We start from the raw sequence: 21,726 nt of genomic DNA, 5'->3' as shown, positions 1-21,726 counted from the left end.
GGAGTTCATCCCTGACAATAATCATAAACGTGGTAAATCTTTTTCCCTCGAGTATTCTCAAAATATGCCAGAATAGTGTGGTTATTTGCATTTTTTTTTGGTTAGGTCATCTCCTGGAAGTCAGTAAGGCACATTAAGCAATATCTGCCTGTTTTTGATTACAGTGTTTTGAGACAGTCCTTTTTTTAAGAGCATACAGACAGTTACACAGTGTAGTTTGAAAATATGTCCCTTCTTGATTGCTATTATCATTTTTGATCAGCTATGTTATTAAACAAGGCCTGCTGTCAATTTAGTTTGCATGGGAATGATTACTTTGCCGGGGCAATGGAGGCCTAGTTCTGCATGGCTGAGTGTGATGGATGGAAAGGAAATGGTGGTGTCTGAAAAAAAAACTCCCAGTCCCTCCAGATACCAGCTACTCCATAATTATGGTCTCACAGTTTGATGAGGCTCAAATAGAACTCTGGCTATCTGTCTGTCAGCGTTAGAACGAACGTCAACAGCAAATAAACAGTGTGTATGGCCCATAACTATTTGTTTTACCACTTTCTAAAAGACAATTCTTCCATAGTAAACAAACTAATAAAAGCTCTAATAATGTGGTTGCTGAGTATGCAATGATAGTGAAAGCAATTTTCCATATACACGATATAATTTTAATGGGAATATGAGTTATGCCAAAGATTTAATATAAACCAACTGAAATTTTTGGAACTTTATTTTCCAAAGCCGCTAATTCTTTTATAAACTTCACTGATTAATCAAGTTTCAACCTTTCAACGACCCTCAAAAGGGGGGAATTTAATGTGGAGTTTTGAATAAGGGAACTGAAGAATGCTATTTTAATACAAAATGTACCTATTATCCTGTGTCTAAGTGTGTGGTTTTTGCGAATCATGACCTTTGACAAGCCTGTCCTCCAGACAGATGCACAGGAGGAATCGGGTGGTATGTAAGTGCATGCATGCGTGCAAATAGGTGAATCGCTTTGACCCAGAAAAGCTGCAGTATGTAATAGAGGGGAAAAAATATTTAAAAAATCTGTTATTAAGCCGGATAGGGTAGGGCTAAGAGAATTTATTGCCATGCAATATCATATTTTATTCATCCCTAGACTAAATTCATGTGTATATGTTAATCACTGAGATGAAGGCCAAAGGAAGGACATCAATATTTGATCGGAAAGTAGTAAAACAGTGTGGAGGACAGTGTTGAGTCATTATGGATACTATACTACAGATTCAATGTTATATATATACACTAATGGTAGGTGTATGCTGTAAATGTTGCTAAAAATATTTACATGTTTAGACAATAAATACAGCAGCTCACAGTTGTGTTCAAATCCGAGCCTTTCATTTTCAAAGACTATATTACAAACTTTATCTTCATGCTAGGTGTGTATACGTCCGTGTCAGAGCTCAGAGTAATTTGAACTGCCTGACTGCTCCCGCCCAATAACCATGAAGGCGAAATGAAAATGGTCTCTTGCTGCTCCGACAATAACAAGGTTGTATTTCTAAAAGGAACACGCTCAGGTTGATTTTTCTTTTGATTTCAACACATCCCTGAACAAGAAAAAAAAATGTAAGAATGCATTTTCATCTTGTTGAAATGAACAGTAAAACATGGAATATTTCCCAAAAAAATTAGTTTTACTATGTGAGTACTAAGAAAATGTCTTATAACGGTAGCAAGAAACATAAAAATACTCATCAGTCCAGCTATACTATACTCATTAACCCCGGCAGTTAATTATCAAGTCTATAACTCATTTTTAGTCATACCGTATTTTCACGACTATAAGGCGCACCGCATTATAAGGCGCACCCTCAATGAATTACATTTTTTCCATATATAAGGTGCACTGTATTATAAGGCGCACTGTATTATAAGGCACACTTTCTATTTTGGAGAAAATTTATGACTTTTAAGTGCGCCTTATAGTCGTGAAAATACGGTAATTGCTATTAACTTCCAGGTATGAAGCACTCACTACACAGTCACCTCTAGAGCCAGCCATTGTTGATGTTTTGGATTTTTTTGTATGAAATCTTGCAGTGGGGGAGGAGCTATATGATAGAAGATTTTGTAAACTAAGATGGCATCTGCATATTTAACAGTATTGTTTCAGTACAGGTGTTTGTGTTTTTTTAATATCCGACAGTGGTGGTTTTTCGTTTTTGGTTTTCTGTTTTTTCCATACATAAGACGCACTGTATTATAAGGCGCTCTGTCTATTTTGGAGAAAATTTAAGACTTTTAAGTGCGCCTTATTGTCATGAAAATACGATACTCAATAATGCTATTCTTTACATCTGTTTGTGCTTTTTAACCACAGCCTGTCAGTGTATGAATAATTGAGGTGTATTGAGCATGAACAGCAGATGGTGAGCTGGCTGTTATGGAGCAATCAGTGAGCTCCAGGAAGTGCACACACCTGTCCAGTAAAAACCCGCAGGAGCTTGGCCAGGATGCTACAAAGACATGTGAGATTTATTCCCTCCCAGCGCAGGTGCAAGTATGATCTACCAACCACGTGGGCACACATGCAAGAGAACATGAATATAATAGTAAACATAGCCAACGTTAGATGTTTTTTTTTCCACCTGTTCATATGCACCTGCTACAGGCAACGCTTGAAGAAAAAAAATCCCCGACTTATCTTCCCACCCCACACTACTCCTTTCGTTTTTAGTTGCTGCCCCCAGCGTTTATCCCTCTACGTTTTTTTTTTTTAATCGCACTCCTTTGCGAGCCCTAACGAGCACAACAACTGGTCCCCTTCACGCCACGCTTGACAGCAACCGCCACCTCTGTCGAAGCAGCCGTATCTAACCCTTTGACCCTGGTAAACCCCCCCAAACTCCGCCCCAGTCTCTGAATTTGACCTGCAGGAGTCACATGAGTTAACCCCGGATTATTTCCACACATACACACACTCAACTGACAGTCTGCAGGGCTGCCAACAAGCATTCACACAAAATTGATCTTTACCACGACCCTCCCTCTGGGTGCTTCTAATCCCCCCTCCCTTGTCTTGAGCCTGTAACCTACCCCCTTTTTCTCCTCTGTCGCCCTCGTACCCCCCTCTACTCTGCACCCCCCTAAACTCGTCTATTTTGTTGCCGATTTTATCTTTTCCCTCATTTTAATTGAAATATTTGAGAATAAGGCAGGGGGAAAATATCTAGAAAAACTGTGTGAAGCTTGTTTTTGACGGTTTTGTTCGTTTTGCTCCACGGAAATCTACTTTTCAAGTAAAAAGTCTGTTTTTGGAGCAAGAAGAGTTTCAATATTATCGCAATTAAATGTCCAGAGTAAAAAAAAAATCTCTTTGTATATAAATTAAGATCTGAATATTTCGCTTTTATTCTATTAGTACTGTACTGTTTGTCCTTTTATCTCTACTTTAGTCACATTCAGGAGTTTTTTTCTCCTGGCAAATAATTTAAATTTGCATATTCTGAAAGATTGGATTCCAAGATTAATCATATCGTTAAAGTAATGTATTGAATGCTATTAACAAATATATAATTATACTTTTTACAACCTCTAATTTGGATTGACTGCCTATCAAATTATGATGTCACAATGACTAATGTTACACTTTTTTTCAAACTGATTGACATTCAAGTTATTCTTCAGTTCTCCATTGTCTCATCTAAAAAAAACAGTATTCCCCCTTACTTCTAAGAAATGCCATTAATAATAAACTGCAACACTGACTCTGAAAGTGTATGAAAGGGGATTTAAAGAGACTCCACTATGTGCCATTGGCTTTCTCCTCTGTTCTTGCAGATTGTTGGAACACTGAAGGCCATTTGGGGCTCAATATTTTATTCATATAATGGTGTTGAGGAGTAGAGAAGGATGAGATGCATAAAACAAGAGGAAAGTACATACTGACTAAAAAAGAAAGTGTATATCATAAGATATAACAAAGCTAGGATGCTCATTATAATAGAAGGAGAGGTTGTAGTGTTGTTGACTGGAAGCATCTGTTTGCATCGTAAGCACTTTAGCAGATGCTACTATTCAAATGTGTAACTGTGTACTGATGTGCACTTATATATTATAAAGATCCATGTGTTTACATCACGGTAGCTAAAGTATAATGGCGGTTGTGCAATATAACATCTGGAAAATTCTTGATTCTTTAATCTAAAACAATAAAAATCCCTTAGCATATACATTACGATCTTTGAGGTCAGATCAGACATGTTTTGGAAGATCTGATTTACTATTTTTGGTCAATTTCTTTATGTTATTCTACAAAAATGTTCTACTATACTTACAGTAGGGTTGTAATGGTACACTAGATGTAATATAACTTGTGTTTCTTGAACTACTTAGAAAATAATCACACCAATTTACATGCTTTAATTGAATGTAGACCTTCTAATAGTCTTTTTAGCATTTTTTTTCTTTTTATGTTCGCCTTGCTTTCACAGTTTCATTTCAATTCTATTCAATTCAGAGAACTAATGTAGTGGAATCAGACAATAGTATAACAGCGCCATTGCTATCTTTCCATTGAGTCAGTCGTGTTTCGCTGGCCTGCAGGCGCACAAAGGCTCTCGTCTGTGTTGAGCATCATTTTTTAAGCTGCCTGTCTGTTATAAGCCTTAAGACGAGTAGAAACCTGCAGTAAGGGAAATAACTCGACCACTTATTGGGTAAACCTACCTTGCTATGTTACTGTCTTACCCATACTGGTAGAAAATGTTGCATATACCATGAGATAAAGTATCATTAAACGTAGTCTACATACACACTCGTACAAAAAGCACCCCCACGATAGAGTGTGTGTTGTATTTTGAGATTCGAAATTCCATAAAATATAAAAAAATGGGGACAATTTACTCATGATATGAAGTTATACACTATATACTCAACTTACATAATGTTTGACAACAAAGTTCATCTCATCACAAGTTCAAGAGCTTCTAAAACTTTTCCATCCATGGAATCAGTCCATTAAATATAGTGGATGTCTTGTCTTGTGTGTGTGTGTGGCTTACAGTTCTTAAGTGAACACAAACATGCATTAAGATGCATAACATAAATGTATATAGTTTATAGGAAGTACTCTTCTGTTATGTGGTCACAACCATGCAGTAGGAGTTTTTTCTCCAACTCTTTATATGATACCGTGCTCTTATTTGATACACTATATTAAGTTGTATAGAAAGAAATACAATGCTCATTTTATTCTGCTGTAAAATGCCTCAAGGTCAGAAAAATGCTACGAAATACTAATAATATTGCGTTATGAAGAGTGTCGAAGATTTATTGAATTAAAGTACGTGGTAGCAGACCTTAACATTTTCTGTATGAGCAAATGTTCACACTTATAATGCCATAAGTCTTTTAAAAAAATAGAAGAAACCTGACATTTTCTGAGCAACTGGCTACTTTCCATTTAATTCCTACAGATCTCATGTATAGAATTAGCCAGTTAAAGTAGTTCCCTTATCATCTAAAAAAAAGCAGTTTTCTACCTTTTAGGCACTCCTCAACAGACTTTCACCTTAATACCTCCACTTCCATGCATAAATGAGCTATTACAGTATCATTACAGTGCCAATTTACTGGGACTTAGATTCTGTTCAGGGCTTGCACGGGACACATTATGTCATTAAGTCATTATGAGGTGGAATACAGCAAAAATAATACCCATAGTAGGAGTTATAACTGGACACTGCTTTAGTCTGAAGCTTTACTCTTGCCAGCCTTCCCCTAGTCTATGTCCCTGTCCAATTGAGGATCAGTATATTGAATTGGATAACTTTAGTCATCCCGTATTCGGGAAATTTCGTTGTCACCGGGAATACAGACACAGCAAAATACATTGTAGACATAAATAGATAGGTAATAAGTTAATAAATAAAGAGATGAATAAATATATGAATAAATAACTGTCTTGCTGAAATATATATACAGTGTTCCCTCGCTACTTCGCGGTTCAGCTAACGCGGACTCAGAGCTTTGTGGATTTTTTTGGGAAAAAAATACAAATACTACATTGAAACAACATATTTTACAGTTTTTTTTTGTTATAACATGAATTTCACACTCTCTACCCGTATTCTACATGGTGTACTATATACAGGGGGGTAAAAAAAATAAAAATAATAATTTTAAAAAAAAATATTATTATTATTTTTTTATTAAATTCAAATTAAGCAATTTTGAAGGGAAATTCCTACTTCGCGGAAATGCATTTATCGTGGGTGGTCCCGGTCCCCATTAACCGCGATAACCGAGGGAACACTGTATACACATACACATGCATCGTGTTCATGTTTTCTAATGCAGTATAGTAATAAAAAAAAATATAGCCATGGGGTTGAGAATAGCTAAAATGTACTCACCCCAGAGTTAGGATATGCTGTCCAACCCAGTTCAGCAGTGGCCACTCGAGTGTCCATCACAGTTTCTGTAACAAAGAGAGAAAAATACATTGGTGGGAGTAGTTAGATTAAAACCATATTTTTTCTAAATTTCAGTTTATAGAGATGAATAACATTCAAGGCCAAAAAAAAAATATATTCTTTCATGAACACAGAACAGACCGATCCCTTACAGACATTTAGTAAATCTGAGGACAGAAATCAAGTCTTAGGATAAAGCTGTATACACCAGAAGTGTTTTTTTTTAGGAAAATCATTGTTCCATCTTCACTGTGTCACAATTACAGGAAGATACCTTTCCCATTCCCCTAACAGCTACAAAAAAGGCTTTTTCTGCTCACATTGTCCTCCAAAATGGCCGAATAAAAAGGGATTAATCTGTTATATTTCTTTTCGGAGTCACAATACAATTTAAGAAACGAAAACTTTACCAGTGGAAAATTGGATAAAAGTATCAAAAGCTTCCCTTTTCTTCCATGACACATAGTAGATAAATTAGTCTTCACAGGAGACAGGAGACATTTACTGACTTGGTATTGATTTATGTCTGCTCTTTTAGCAATACGAGGTCCAAAAAAAAGGAGAGTCGTTCAAAATATTCTCTGCATTGGATACTTAGACATTTATTATGATGGACATGTGGGCTAAAGTAATGTGATTTGTGCAGTTCTAATTTAGCTTCGTCTTTAAGGGCTTAAAGCATCTTTTTTTTTAGGAATCCTTATAGTATTTTAGTCTTTTGACGTCCTTTACCACAGCGAGGTATTTGAATGCTAATCATTTGCAGATTTGAGAGTGTTGCTGACTTGGACATGATCCATTTAGCACAGCAAACAGTTGGCTAGCACCACCCACACGTGTTGCTGATGAGGGAGATGAATTGCAAGCTGCAGACTCTCAGGCTCTCATTCAAGGAGATGTTCCAACCTTTAAGTGCCCACCTTTTTGTTACCTTCTTAGCTTTGGGAAGTGTGCCCCCGCAGATGTCGCTTTTTTAAGACATGTTGAACTTCAAGTGATTTGGAAAGTGTTTCGAATTGAGCTTTTGAAGCCTGTCATCATTACATCAAGTAATCTTGGTTTGGAGAAAAGAAAGGAAGTAAAATTGACTTGGAGAAATGATATAGATAGATATGAAACCAATTAGCTTACATCATGTCATGATATTTCATGACATAAGACAAATACATTGATCTATTTTTGGTCTACGTTCTCAATGACAGTATGTTTAACAAATAAAAATGGCTGTATGTTAGGATCTACCGTATGCATGCATGTACATCTATGTGTATGTATATATGTGCTTAAATATATGTATGTGTATGTATATGTATATATTATATTATTATATATTATATTATTATATATTATATTATTATATATTATATTATATGTATGTGTAAGTATACATATATATATTATAAATATGTATGTGTAAGTATATGTATATATTATATATATGTATGTGTATGTATATGTTAATATTATATATATATGTATGTGTAAGTATATATATATATTATAAATATGTATGTGTAAGTATATGTATATATTATAAATATGTATGTGTAAGTATATGTATATATTATATATATGTATGTGTATGTATATGTTAATATTATATATATATGTATGTGTATGTATATGTTAATATTATATACATGTATGTGTATGTATATGCATATCTTATATATATGTATGTATATGTATATCTTATATATATGTATGTGCATGTATATGTATATCATATATATAGGTATGCACATGTATATATTATATATATGTATGTGTATGTATATTTATATATTATATATATATATATACGTATGTGTATGTATATGTATTTATTTATATATTTATTCATGTATTTATTTGTTAACTTACTTATTACCTATCTATTTATGTCTACAATGTATTTTGCTGTGTCTGTATTCTCACCCTCTTGCTACTGTGACAACCAAATTTTCCAAATACGGGATGAATAAAGTTATCCAATCCAATCCAATGGTGACATTACAAAATGTCCTTAAAATGAGCATCGCCTTGTCTTGTTTCAACAGCCCCAGCCGTGCCTTGCCGCAGACTTGCTGTCAGCTGAGGAGGCAGAAGAGGACCATAAAACCAGCCAACATAACTGAGGCTGAGGCTGCCAACACATTCTCTGGGGAAATCATAGGAGATTTAGCCAAATCACACGGGCTCTCTCTGTGCATTCTCCATTTCATTTTAGAAGTGGTTCGCAAGAGGATGCGATGATTTGGATGTGTAAAGGTGCGGACAAAGAGGTCAAATGCTCATGGGAAAGGTTGGTTGGACAGGTGGATGAACTATGCCATGTGAAATAAGAAAACTGCATCTGCTAAATGGTTATTAGTAACGGGGTAAGACTCCTCCATCTATCAATGGGCCTTAAGTGTTTGGGCAATGTCAGCTATTAGCAAGAAGCTTATGAATATAGATTTTATTTACACTTATGGACACCAAGTCATTAGGGGATTCATGCTTAGGTTACCATGACTTTAAATAAGTAATGTGTACGTTGAAATGGATTTTTGAAATGGCAAAAAAAACAGTTAAATTGTATGTAAAATGTGTAATTTATATGTCCTCCATTTACTGTACATTGACATAATTATTAATAACTGACTGGTGCACAAAGTCAACTGGGATAGGCTCCAGCACCCCCGTTAAGCTTCGTAAGATTTGTTATTATTTGGAAGGGACCATGCAATTTGTCATTTTGTCAAATGTTCACAAAAAATAACAAGTATAACATTCATCCCAAGTTGAGTAGTAGCAAGGACATTACCTTGCATTTTTAATGTTATTCCCAAGATAAGTAAAACACAGCTCTGTACCTGCTCAATTTTCAAGGCTAGCCTCAGAATATCAGAGACATTTAATTCAAAACAGCCAGGTGGAAAAAGTTCATCTTGCGTGAAAGGCTTTTTAAAAAACAGAAAGAAAGCTTAAGGCTGACTTCACAAGTAGAGTCCATAAATCTATTGGAAAAACAACAGCTTGTAGAAGTCAGACTTTTGATGGATTCAAAGAGTTACGGAAGAAGGCTGCAGGACATATTGCGGAGATATTGAAAACAATCAGTTACTGGAAATAAATGTGACGGATATACAACGTTTTGCTTGTCAAAAACAGCAGGTCATTTGTGATCAAGGTTCAACCTAAAACCCAACATATCAACCTAAGACAGCACTGATATTTTTCACAAGGGACTCCATAGATCAATACCTAAAAAGGTGGGCTGTTTCTATACGTGTCAAGTGAGAGAGGGGGGAGGAAATGATAGAGCAAGCGACTACATTAAACATTGATGAGGCCCCTGTGGTAGAAATCGATAAGGCAACTCTCTCTTTGCACAATTACACGTCAGCAAGCAGTCATGTGATTCATCCCACAATTACATATTGCAAACAACTGGAACCAAAGACATTTAATGGGAATAGAGCAGCGATGGATTGTCCCAGAATCATTGGGCTTTATAATCTAAGGCAGGGGTAGGGAACCTATGGCTCGGGAGCCACATGTGGCTCTTTTGATGAGTGCATCTGGGTCTTTGCTAACCTGTGAGCTAAAATATGGTGAAATAACTGAGATATTACATCTAGAACTGCTTTAATCTTCATTTTTTTGTAGGAGACTCTCCTGGAATGCATCCTCTCATTGATTAGCAACAGCCTAAGAATATTTTCTTTAAAAATCATTTTTTTTCACTTTAAAAGTGATGAAATTACTAAAAAAAATGAAAAGGCACTCATTTACATGTATGTATTATGACTTTTAAATTCATTGTATGGCTCACAAGGAATAACATTGGAAAATATGAATTGTTTATGGCTCTCTTTGTCAAAAAGTCCCCGACCCCTTAATCTAAGGTATTTATTTATGGTTTGCAAATGAGAATGGCTACAATTCAAGCCTTTTTTTTGGACTGGATGTATGATTGCACAGTTCTGGGTCGATAAAACATGTGCTAAAGCGCCTCTCTGAAGGCTCCTCAGTCAATAAGGTGAACAATTCTCCACAGATTCCCTTCTCATCCCAGAGCAGATCTTTTCCATTCATCTATCCTTCAACACGTACCCTAACAACCACAACTCCCTCCCACCACTTAAGCATGCTGCCACACTTTGAAATTCAATGAGACAATCATGTCCAGCTGCTGAACGCGAGACATGGAGGATCCTTACACCGTGATTGGCACAACAAAACTTAAATGAGATCTTTGTGCTTTGAGGGAAAGACATTTTAGAATGAAGACATCCATTTTTTTCAGATGTGGATGCAAGATAGGAAGACAAATGCAGGGTAAGAGATTAAGAAAAGAGTGTAGAAAGCAGGAGGAGAATTTAGCTGGGCTGAAATGAGCACTTAATGATGACACCCCACTGTGGTTGATCGTGCTGAGCCGAGCATCTTAATACCAAACTGAAAACAAAGTGGGAAATGTGAAAGAGTGAAAGCTGCTACATCTCCCAAAACAAATCAGATTTCCAGACAGTATTTACGAAATGAATTAAAAGGCGCCATACATAGAAGAAAAATTGTACTGTTTCGAATAGGTAATCTGTTGATTCTTAATAGCTTCTTGACAGTAAACTAATTTTAATTATCTTATTATTAGTCTATTCAGTCATTAACAATTAGGTGATACAGTGTTCCCTCGGTTATCGCAGTTAATGGGGACTGGGACCACCCGCGATAAGTGAATTTCCGCGAAGTAGGGATTCCCCTTCAAAAATGCTTAATTTGAATTTATTTCCAAAAAAAAAAAAAAATTTTTTTTTTTTAATTTTTTTTTTACATTTTTTTTTTAATTTAAAAAAAAATACCCCCCTGTATACAGTACACCATATAGAATACAGGTAGAGAGAGTGGAATTCATGTTATAACAAAAAAAACTGTAAAATATGTTGTTTCAATGTAATATTTGTATTTGTATTTTTCCCAAAAAAATCCAGGAAGCTCTGAGTCCGCGATAGCTGAACCGCAAAGTAGCGAGGGAACACTGTAATACCATCTACCATCAAAAGCAAAGTGATTCTCTTTATACCAAGTCATAGTATCATAGTTTTGGGTCTGATTTGTTGTTAAAAAAATGAATAGACGTAGAACAAACAATTACCTGCTACACTATGAAACCCTTTTTGAAAGATTTAAAAGCGAAGATTCAAGACAAGCAAGAGAAATACGTCACATAAAAATGTTACTTTCACATCTCTCTGAAGACGACAACCATGACAATGTGGCTGATTTGAAAATTGAGCAAAAACCAATCTGCCGTCCTCTGAGACAGAAAGTGATGGCATATATGTACTATAGCTACTCTGGGCTCACTTGATCTGGTAAAAGCGAAAATGACACTTTTTAGGAGGTGGAAAAAACTGCAGACAAGAAGAGAAAGGCAATAAATGATATAAAGATGAGAAAGGCAGAAGCAGGGAAGTGCTAAGAGACGGATGGACACTTTGAAAAGTATCACACTGTGCGTGCAAGAAAGGCAGGAACTGTTCAACTTAGTAAGTAAATCTATCATACCAAGATCAGATTCCTTCAGCGGAGCCCTTAAGAATTCCACCTTATAATGTTACTGTCTTATTGTGAAGAATTTGGTTTGCTGTGGATGAATGTAAAAGTAATTTAGAAGATATCACAGATGTGTTCAAACAATGTTCTCAAAGATAACATTTTTTTACAAGCCAGCAAACCAAACATTTCTAATAAATCCAATATTAAACCTCACAATAATGAGTGTCCACATCGGAAAAAAACTCACTCCCTTGCTCCAATCATCATAAATTGCCATTACTGCTTGACTTGCCTGTCTGCTTTGAAGAAACCTGGCATTTTGCCTCACTAAAACGACGCAATTACAACTCCTAATGGGGAGCTCACCTCACAAAATGATTTTTTTAGTGAGACAGAGACTCCTCCCCCATCATGGCTCACAAGCCGGGGGACATCACTTTGGCTTCGTTCCTAGTCATCCAAACACACCCACCCAGTCACATTAGTGGTGTTGCCACTGCTGTGCTTGCCAGTTTGCCCCATCCCCCCCACCCCCCCTCCAAAAAAAGACCTGAACAGTAATGAGATCCCTTTAATAAAACGCAAAACTAAATTTCCCTGTCTATGAATTGATCTAAAACACAAGGAACCGATTAATATTACAGTTGAATGCCTATCTTAAGAATACTCCCACCCAACTAGGGAAAATTAAACATAATTTCCCAATGGAAATAGTGTTGTGGTTTAACCATTTACACAATGGAAACATATTCAGAATGGATAACAGTCAACTCTAGAAATCTTTCACATTTTCCAAACTCCAACCATCTTAAAAGTTGGCCTATCAGCTCATCTTATGGCCTAAAGACAAGAAGGACTAACATTGATGAGCCTTGTTTCAATGGCATTAGGGATTCTGTGAATTTGCCATTTAGCAGTATAAACTATAAGTTAATAGGCTGTCTGGGGTGAATTAAATAGTCATTGGCTTGGAAGAATGGCAAGAAATACTGCTGATTGCTCAGAATGTTGTCACTCAATGATCTAGCCTGCAGTCTTCCACTTTAATTAGGACAGTATGGCTAGTTGTTAACACATTTTTCAGTCCATTCTATACTAACTGTTCAATTTTTAAAAGACTGGAACACAAAGTACATTGGTTCACCCTTGCTTGGTTAGATTGGAACGTATTTTTAAATATGTAAAGTGCACTTCTTCAAAAGAAATTCAGTATAGTAAACCCTGTATTGGTAGTGAAGGTTAGTTATAAATATATAATGTTCTATTTACTATGAAAGCATAAATACTTCTTACTTTTGTTGGCACTTGATTTCCGAAAATTACATCAAGGCCGATGGAGATTCAAAATGAAATAAAAAAGATTTTCAGGAGTCTTTTATCCAGTTTTTGTAGACAGAACACAAAGAAAAAAAATCCATCAACCTTATAATATTAAAAATGTCATATGACAGATTTATGGCATTGTTATTGCACAGCAAAAACACGCAAGTTATCACTCGAGAGAGATACTATGATCGAAGCAACACCTCTGTTAAATCAAATTGTCTATCCTCTCAACACAGTTTTCATTTGTCTCAAGCTTCAATGTACAATGACACCTTCTGTTCTTCAGAGGGATTTGAAATATTCATGAATAAAATATAAAGTGAATGGCACGCAAGCAGAAAAATATGAGGTACGTTAAAAGCAAGTCCTGCAATGCAAACGTTCACAGGAGCGTATAAATACTCAATACGGTATATGCATGCTAACGCCATTTTTTTTTACTCTATGGAGGCCAGCTGCTCTAATGTGCAACTCCATCTGGACAGCACTGACACTGAAATTTAGCTGGTTACTGTCCAAGCAATGCAACAATATCAATGATCTGCATTTTAAAACTCAACACTTTTTTTTAGCTATAATTCAAATGCGGTTATTTAAGCTGAACTCGTAACTTTACAGTTTCCTTGGACTTACCGGATCTAAGTTTCAACTACCGTATTTTCACGACTATAAGGCGCACTGGATTATAAGGCGCACCCTCAATGAATGGCATATTTTAATTTTTTCCATATGTAAGGCGCACTGGATTATAAAGCACCCTGTCTATTTTGGAGAAAATTTAAGACTTTTAAGTGCGCCTTATAGTCGTGAAAATACAGTATGTTTTTACTTTTTTTTTTAGGATTTTTTGTTTTTATTCTGCGTGGAGGCCACTATTGGTTGAAGTACTATTGTTTATTCAATATATTCTTTTGCATTTATCAGTGTCAGTACAGATTTTGTTGTTTTCCAGCCTTATTCTATTTCAAACTTGACTATAGAAGCTAAATACCGTATTTTCCATATATAAGGCGTACCACATTATAAGGCACATCGCATTATAAGGCGCACCCTCAATGAAAGGGACATTTTATTTTATTTTTCCATATATAAGGCGCACTGGATTATAAGCCGCCCTGTCTATTTTGAAGAAAATTTAAGACTTTTAAGTGCACCTTATAGTCGTGAAAATACGGTACTCATATTATCATCCTCACCAATGACGACACAAAAAAAAAAAAACTGTCAGCACATTGACCATAGTTTAACAGTCATATAGAGGTGTGAGAGAATCAATGTGGATTCTCTACAGTGAGAAACCACAACCATTTGGAGACTCTTATGAGTGCTATTCAATTTAGCAGTGATGTCCCTTGACCATTGTAGTGAAATCCATCCAGGTAATTGAGGCCTAAGTTTGGGTTTCCCCAGGCAGATGCTTTTGGGAGAGAACTCAGCAAGGCTAGACTGAAAAAGGCACAGAATAATCTCCCTCTTGTAAACCGAGACTGAGATGTTCATCTGGGATCTTGTTAGTGTGGCTTCACAGGATTCGCATAAGGGAAAATAAAAAGGGAATCTATCCCAAGAGGAAGGCTGAGACATTGTCAAGACGACCACATGCATCTCTTAACATAGTCACCCTTTTCTATATCCATCAATCAAACATAACCACCAATGCACTGGCTACTAGATAAATACTTATACACTAACCTTGCTGTCTAGTATTTGGTGAAATCCTAGGAAACATCTTTATTTTTGGAGATAGGCTTTATTTCTCCTTCAGGGCTTTGTATGTATCATAGAGTAAGAAGAAAAAGGTTGAATTGAGTCTTCTGACATTTTGACGTGGGGTTATTGCCTGATAGGAATCCATGGTGGGATAACAACAAGGGAATAGAGGAGGAGAAAAGAAACAATGTCTATCTTTGGAAGCATAGGGTGAAGAAAGCATTTTATGACTAGATTCATTATACTGGATTTTGAAAAAAAAGTAAATGCCCTTTTCATGTGTTTTCTGGGAATTGCATACAAAGGCTGATTCTTTCAACTCCACTGAGAGTTTTGCATTTGATGTTTTGCCATTTGATGTTGTTGTCTAATTTCAAAAACACTGACCTGCCTACAATCTACTTTTATTTTTGTATTTAATCATTCCTGCTATGGCTACTGTCGCTCATATTTCCACAGGCAATTGTGGATGCAAAGCCATCCCTAAGCGCAACTCTTCTGGGAGGCTAAATGTCATTACACACGCTTACGCACTCACACACACACAAACAGTTCATTTTGCCACAGGGATAGTGTGGGTAGTTTTGATCTTGTGTCACACTCCCACGCAAAACACACACATAAACACACATACATACACAAAAGCACATGCACTTTACAGTTGACATTATAGGATTTGGCATTCAGGTTGCCTGGTGGTTAGAGCTTTTGGCCCAAAATGTCACAATGCTCCACTGACACTACTTGTAGGCCAAAAAAAAAACCGACCATCAGCTTCTGCAGCTGTCAAAAGAAGCTCTAGCTAAGGGGTGTCAAACATACGGCCCGCGGGCCGGATCGGGCCCGTCTGGTGGTTTGGTAAGGCCCGGGGAAGAAAACAGCATTGTCTAAAAAATGAATTTTCTTTAGAATTTGTAGTTCTTGTATTATCCGCTAGAGGGTGGAGTGTTTTAGTACGTGCAGACAACATGAATTGTCATTTATTTATGTTCTTATGTTATTCTCTTGTTCATAATATATTGTTCATAATGTAAAAGGAACATTCTGTTAATACATATTTTGATAATTTACTCATTCTTTGCACTAATTATTAGTATTAGTGACTAATACAAAGGAAAAAAAGTGGGCTTATTGTTAGTTCTAGGTAATTTTGCAATGAGATGCATAACGAAATAAGTTGAAAATGTCCATACAGGGCTTTTTTTTTTACTCGCTAGCCAATGCACTTGAGGTGGTTTGTTGATGTGATGCAAGACGCCCTTTCAGGGAGACAAAGTGGCGTGCTCGACAATGCCGCAGCTTAAGAGCTGAGACGCCTCGTTAAGCATGTAGCGCCGCCGACTTGCTTTTAATACGCTATTGCACACCAGCTCGACACACTCTTCTGCACATGTAAACACAAGACAGATCTGAAAACGTAAATGATTTCTCCTTTTTTTGCTGTCGGGGTATTAGAAAAGAAGTCCGTCCAGGGGGGACTGGGGGGCATTTATGAATAGTTATAGAAAAGTTATTAGTTTATTAACAGAATTTTCCTTTTACATTATGAACAATATATTATGAAAAAGAGAATAACATAAGAACATAAATACATGTCAATTCATGTTGTCTGCACGTACTAAAACACTGCACCCCTAGCGGATAATACAAGAACTACACATTTTAAAGAAAATTCATATCTTTTTTATACAATGCAGCCTTCTTCCCCGGGCCGTACCAAACCACCAGACAGGCCGGATCCGGTCCGCGGGCCGTATGTTTGACACCCCTGGCTTAAAGCAAACATTGCAATATAAACAAAGACAAGCAGGTGGCAATATATTTTTTGCAATTTACGCTTTCCAAAATTAACGTAATCGAAAGACGAAACTCTGCCTTAAAGAAAGTTTCTTATTAATTCAAATTTATGTTTTGAGTTGTAAGTTATGTTTCCCTAATGACACTTTCCACAATGTAGCTTTTACGAATTTTGAGTTATGCAGTGGTGTCGTCTTAAAACAAGAATCTAGGGGCCAATTTTATTAGTTTTTTATGGCTTTGCAAAAACATCAAATTTACGACTCGACTGGAGTTCAAGTCCCAATGAATGGAGTCCAATTGTCTTGAGTTTACCATGCAAACATGTGTTTTAAACAAACATGTCTTTCCAGTTTTATAAATTTGAATTATCTTTTCATGTGTTGTTATTAGAGTAGATGGCGTTTAAAATGACTCCCCTATGCATCTATTTTTAGGTTTGCTTTAGGTGTTAGCTTAGGTGTCCCCTGACAGCTCATAATGATCCTGACAGACTAAAACAAATGCTGGTATACACAAGAGAGAGAATGAACAAAAAAGTAAAGGGCTTCACAAAAAAATGCATTGCAAGGCAGTATGTATAATAGCAGGCTGGTCTAGGATAAGATTTATATCACAGATTGTGTTCCACTTTGCAGTGTTATCAAAATATCCACTTTCCTTAAACGATTTCCTGTAATACTTTACTGAAATAAAAAATCCTGTCTCAAAAACAGTAACCTAAAACCAATTAGAAACCAAAAGAAAGATTATGTCAAAGGTATAGTACAGGCTAAAAGCTAAAAGTCTATTTATTTCAAATTACAACCACACATTAGTCAGTTTATGCAAGACCATTCACCAGAGTTTCAGTTATTTCTGTCAATTTTTAGTAGTAGTCATAGTAGTCCAGATGGAGGATCTTCTGCAGTTTTTTTGCACGTAAGCAACATCGTTATTGGGAGTTGAGAACATTGTTTTTTTTTTGGGCGGTGAAGATGCGCCTGTAAACAGCCATGACATCATCAATGCGATTCCTGTACCTTCCCCATGTTATTGACCATTTCTTTGGCCTTTTTTTTGATGCAATTACGAATTCTTATTGAATATTTTGTTTCCACCTCATGTAAAATGATGTAATTTCTAATTTTAACTTAATATCTTTACACTTTTTATATATTTTTTCCTGAAAAAAATCTGTGAAGCTCTGAGTCCGCGATAGCTGAAGCGCGAAGTAGTGAGGGAACACTGTACATGGAATTACACATAACTATACACAAATCCTCACATTGGGGGGGTTATGTTGCAGTTTCCAAGAACCACACATGCTGCTGGATCCTTTTATATGCATTCCTTTTCTATGTCACAATGCAGACATATGTATTGAACCCTGTAAAAGTGCCACGTTGACAACACAATTGATGTACCAAACAAAAGCAAAAAGCACGCCGAGCCCACAGAGTTGTTTACACTGTCTGCCGTTATTTTTCTTGCATCTCGGAAATGTGCCAAACAACCTTTATCTTGTACAATTCTTCCTTGTAGATAATGGATTGTGAACACAAAAACACAACGGTGTCCTTACGCCCTATTATCATCAAACATAGACAAACCCTAGCTATTTGAGGTACACACACTTCTGTCAACACCCCCCCTGAGGAGGAAGTGTTAATTCCTCCTAGCCTATTCTCAGTCACACATAGGAAAGGAGGCAGTCGGCAGCAGAGCCTGACTGCTAGATTAACCTTTGGTCTGGATGAGGATCTGTTTTTTGTGGGAAGCCGTCATGGAGATGAGGGGCCCCGACTGGTAGGATAGAGAGTCATTGTCAGAACACTGTCATGTACGAGCCCTGGCATTAGCGGCTTTTTGAAGGGGAGCCACTGTTGTTATGGGCTGGGTTCCAAGAGAGAGGAAGAACAGGCCTGCTACTACACCTCGGCAGCACTTAACCTGACCTCTTTGCCTCAGGATGTGGACACAGGGCGGAGGTGTCTGAGTACCAAGAACCTACCCCCCAAGCTGCTATGTAAAATTGAATTGTCCCATTCTGTGTTGTTTCTGTCCAAGTCTGTGTTACTTTAACCAGAGTAAAGTTTGCTTAATTAGATGTAATGAGCTTGTTTTGTAAAATAAAACCATTTTCTTGCTCAGTTCTCACTTAAATAAGGGTAGGCATATAAGAAAATTGCATGAAATGCCAAGTATTTACTAGAAATGTATAAAGCAAAAAAATAACTATTGATTTTATTTAGTGAATGCCAACTGTTAACTGTCAATCAACTATGACGACTAGTCTATAAAATAGAGATACTTTTACATCTTCTGTTTCCTGACACATAACTTTCAAGTTCGAGGTGACAAAATATCTCAGCGGGTTATTGCAGGACTTTTCACAACACAACAAGGCACTGTAAAACAGTCAGACAAGCTTTAGGCTTCAGTTTCTACACTGGCTGTTACATATAATTTAACAACCCATTATATTTAATACCATAAAGCAGTTCTATTATTTGATGATCAAACCCATCTGCAATGTAACATTTTTTTTCTAAGCAGAGTTGAATGCATAAAAGAACAATATGGTCAATAAAGACTGTCTAAAATCAATAAGAGAGAATCTATATTCATATAGGTGTACAATACAGCACTAAATACTAGTATTTAGTTTCACTGCACCACATAGAATTAGAATTCCTGCAAAGCCAAGTTGATAAAATATTGTGAGGTATAAATAAAATGTGACATAAAATGTTTGGCTTCAGTGATGATAAGATATTGGCTTTTGTGTTGAAGGTTTTAGCTAGTTTGCTTCCCCCTGCATGAATACAATAGATAACATTTCCTGCAATGGTCGAGGGTCAATGAACATTCCCGTTCTGTGGGTCTTAGATCTGCTCTGCCAACGGTCCTCCTTTTCAATGGGGGAAACAACAGAGGAGGTAGAGGAATGATGGAAGGGCAAAGTGGGAATAGTGACCATAGTAGCTTTGCACTTCATTGTGCCGCTTGAATAACACGGAAAGGCAAGATAGGGCTGAACAAGAGTGGAACAGGAAAACGCTATTGGAGTTTTTTCCCCTCTTTTTCCTCCCACTGGGGCTCCGTCCTCTTCACGGTGTTGCTTACCCCAGGTCAGATTTCTTGTTCATCTACCCGAATTGTAAAAGATTTTCATCGAGTTCTAGATGAACTAATGAAGTAAAAGGGTCAATTTAATTAAAGGCACATATATTTTTTTATAAAAACACAGTAAAACACTCTAAGGCTTGTTCATAATGATAAATGCCATGGACGGGCTAATAAAGAGTATCTATGAAGTAGTGTTAAAACTCTTTAGATATACTTTTGAACAAAAGGTGCATACCAGAAGGACCTTTAATTAATTATTCATGATGCCGGCATCCAATTCTTTACATATCTTGAATATGGAATGAATAAAGTTATCTAATCTAATCTAATTTCAACATGTTTCATTCATTATTCAATAACACATTACAAAATGTGTTAAATTTTCTTGAGGTTAGATTAATGGCATATATAATGAGACTAATATTTGATATAAACACTAATGTGCGAGAATAATATCGGACGATATTGCAAATAAAAAAGCCATTATTATATCGCATTGGATTGAATTAGATAACAAAACTCAACATGGATCATGTTACAAAAAGTACAGTAACATCAAAACACATTATGGTTAATACACTTCCTGATTGATTGAATCGTTCATAATTGTTCCAATAAAAATGCCACAAGATTGCTCCTGCTATTTTACAACCGCATCTTGCAGTTTTGCTGTGAGTAGCAGTTTATAAATAAAATATTTTAAATGCAGAGGAGAGAGAGGGAGAGAGCAGAGGTTCCGAAAGCAATGATTATGTTAGCATTGCAGAAAATATGATGCAAAATTTAGCAGAACTGATTGTAACTGTATTAAAAAAAGGATCCACAAAACCTACAGTGGCTGGTCCAAAACCTTTGAATACCTATTTCACTGTTATCATAACTTTAAAACTAAGTTTTATCTTCTTTATCCGTCAAACTCCAATACCTGAGAGACTTTCCGAAGTAAAAAAAAAAAAAAAAAAGATAAGAGGATAGTGCCTAATCTACTCATCAAAAACTGGATTTAACTTTCTACAAAGAACTGCTCCCCTGAATTCACCATTGTAGAATCCTGTCAAGCTTTCCTTGCCCTTTTATGCAAGATCCTCTTTTCAAATACTAATCTCTACCATGCCAATAGAAATGAGCAGATTAGAAGCGGCTAGCACACCTTGTACACTTTGACCATTACACACTGACATTATTTGTTATAATATGAAGCATGTAGGCAGCCTACATAGTACATACTACACATCTTATATGTATAGATTGGTGTAGGATGTGTGTGACAGCCTTTCAAGATAATTATTGTATAATTTACCATGACCATTCCATCAGCAGTTCAGTCTAATCCCTTTTAAATTACCAATCTGGGACCCTCTTTCTATCTCTTGCTCTTTTCCAATACCTCCATCCACACTCTCCCACGCATAGATTCTGTTAGATCTTTTCAGAATACAAATACCTACTGTAGGTCATCTAATATGTGATACAATTTGATTTCTAATAAAAATATCTTTCTTGTTCTTTGTGTTAATACTAGTAAACAGCACTCAAATGCACATAAACGCACCAAGACAAACACAAAGACACAAAATGTCACTTCACGCTGAACTAGGATTGAAAAGGCAAAGCGAGACTTGATAGTCCAATCTACTAAATCCATTGTGGCTGTCACTAGCAGCATAACATTGCAAAGATTGTCTTCCAAAGACTTGAATACAAGCAAAAGTTGAATTGGAGTCATTTACTGAAAGGCCAGCAACAACCAGGGCAGGACAGAACCACCACATAAAGCCAGTCACGCTTGGCTGGATAAACTCGATGCTTCTGGGAT

General features: G+C 36.3%; 1 protein-coding gene across 2 annotated transcripts in view; it reads right to left on the bottom strand.

The window, feature by feature from the left end:
- ephb1 (EPH receptor B1) overlaps positions 1 to 21,726 on the bottom strand; it is a 104,288-nt gene that overhangs the window by 68,262 nt on the left and 14,300 nt on the right. For both annotated transcript variants that reach the window (XM_077723981.1, XM_077723982.1), the window contains exon 2: positions 6,381 to 6,445. In XM_077723981.1, coding sequence (XP_077580107.1) covers positions 6,381 to 6,445 — 65 coding nt within the window. The remainder of the gene's footprint in view (positions 1 to 6,380; positions 6,446 to 21,726) is intronic.

This window comes from Stigmatopora nigra, chromosome 9 (genome assembly GCF_051989575.1).
Source record: "Stigmatopora nigra isolate UIUO_SnigA chromosome 9, RoL_Snig_1.1, whole genome shotgun sequence".
NCBI classification, from domain to species: Eukaryota; Metazoa; Chordata; class Actinopteri; order Syngnathiformes; family Syngnathidae; genus Stigmatopora; species Stigmatopora nigra.
Note: the sequence above shows the minus strand (reverse complement) of the source record. Positions and strands in the feature narration are given on the sequence as shown.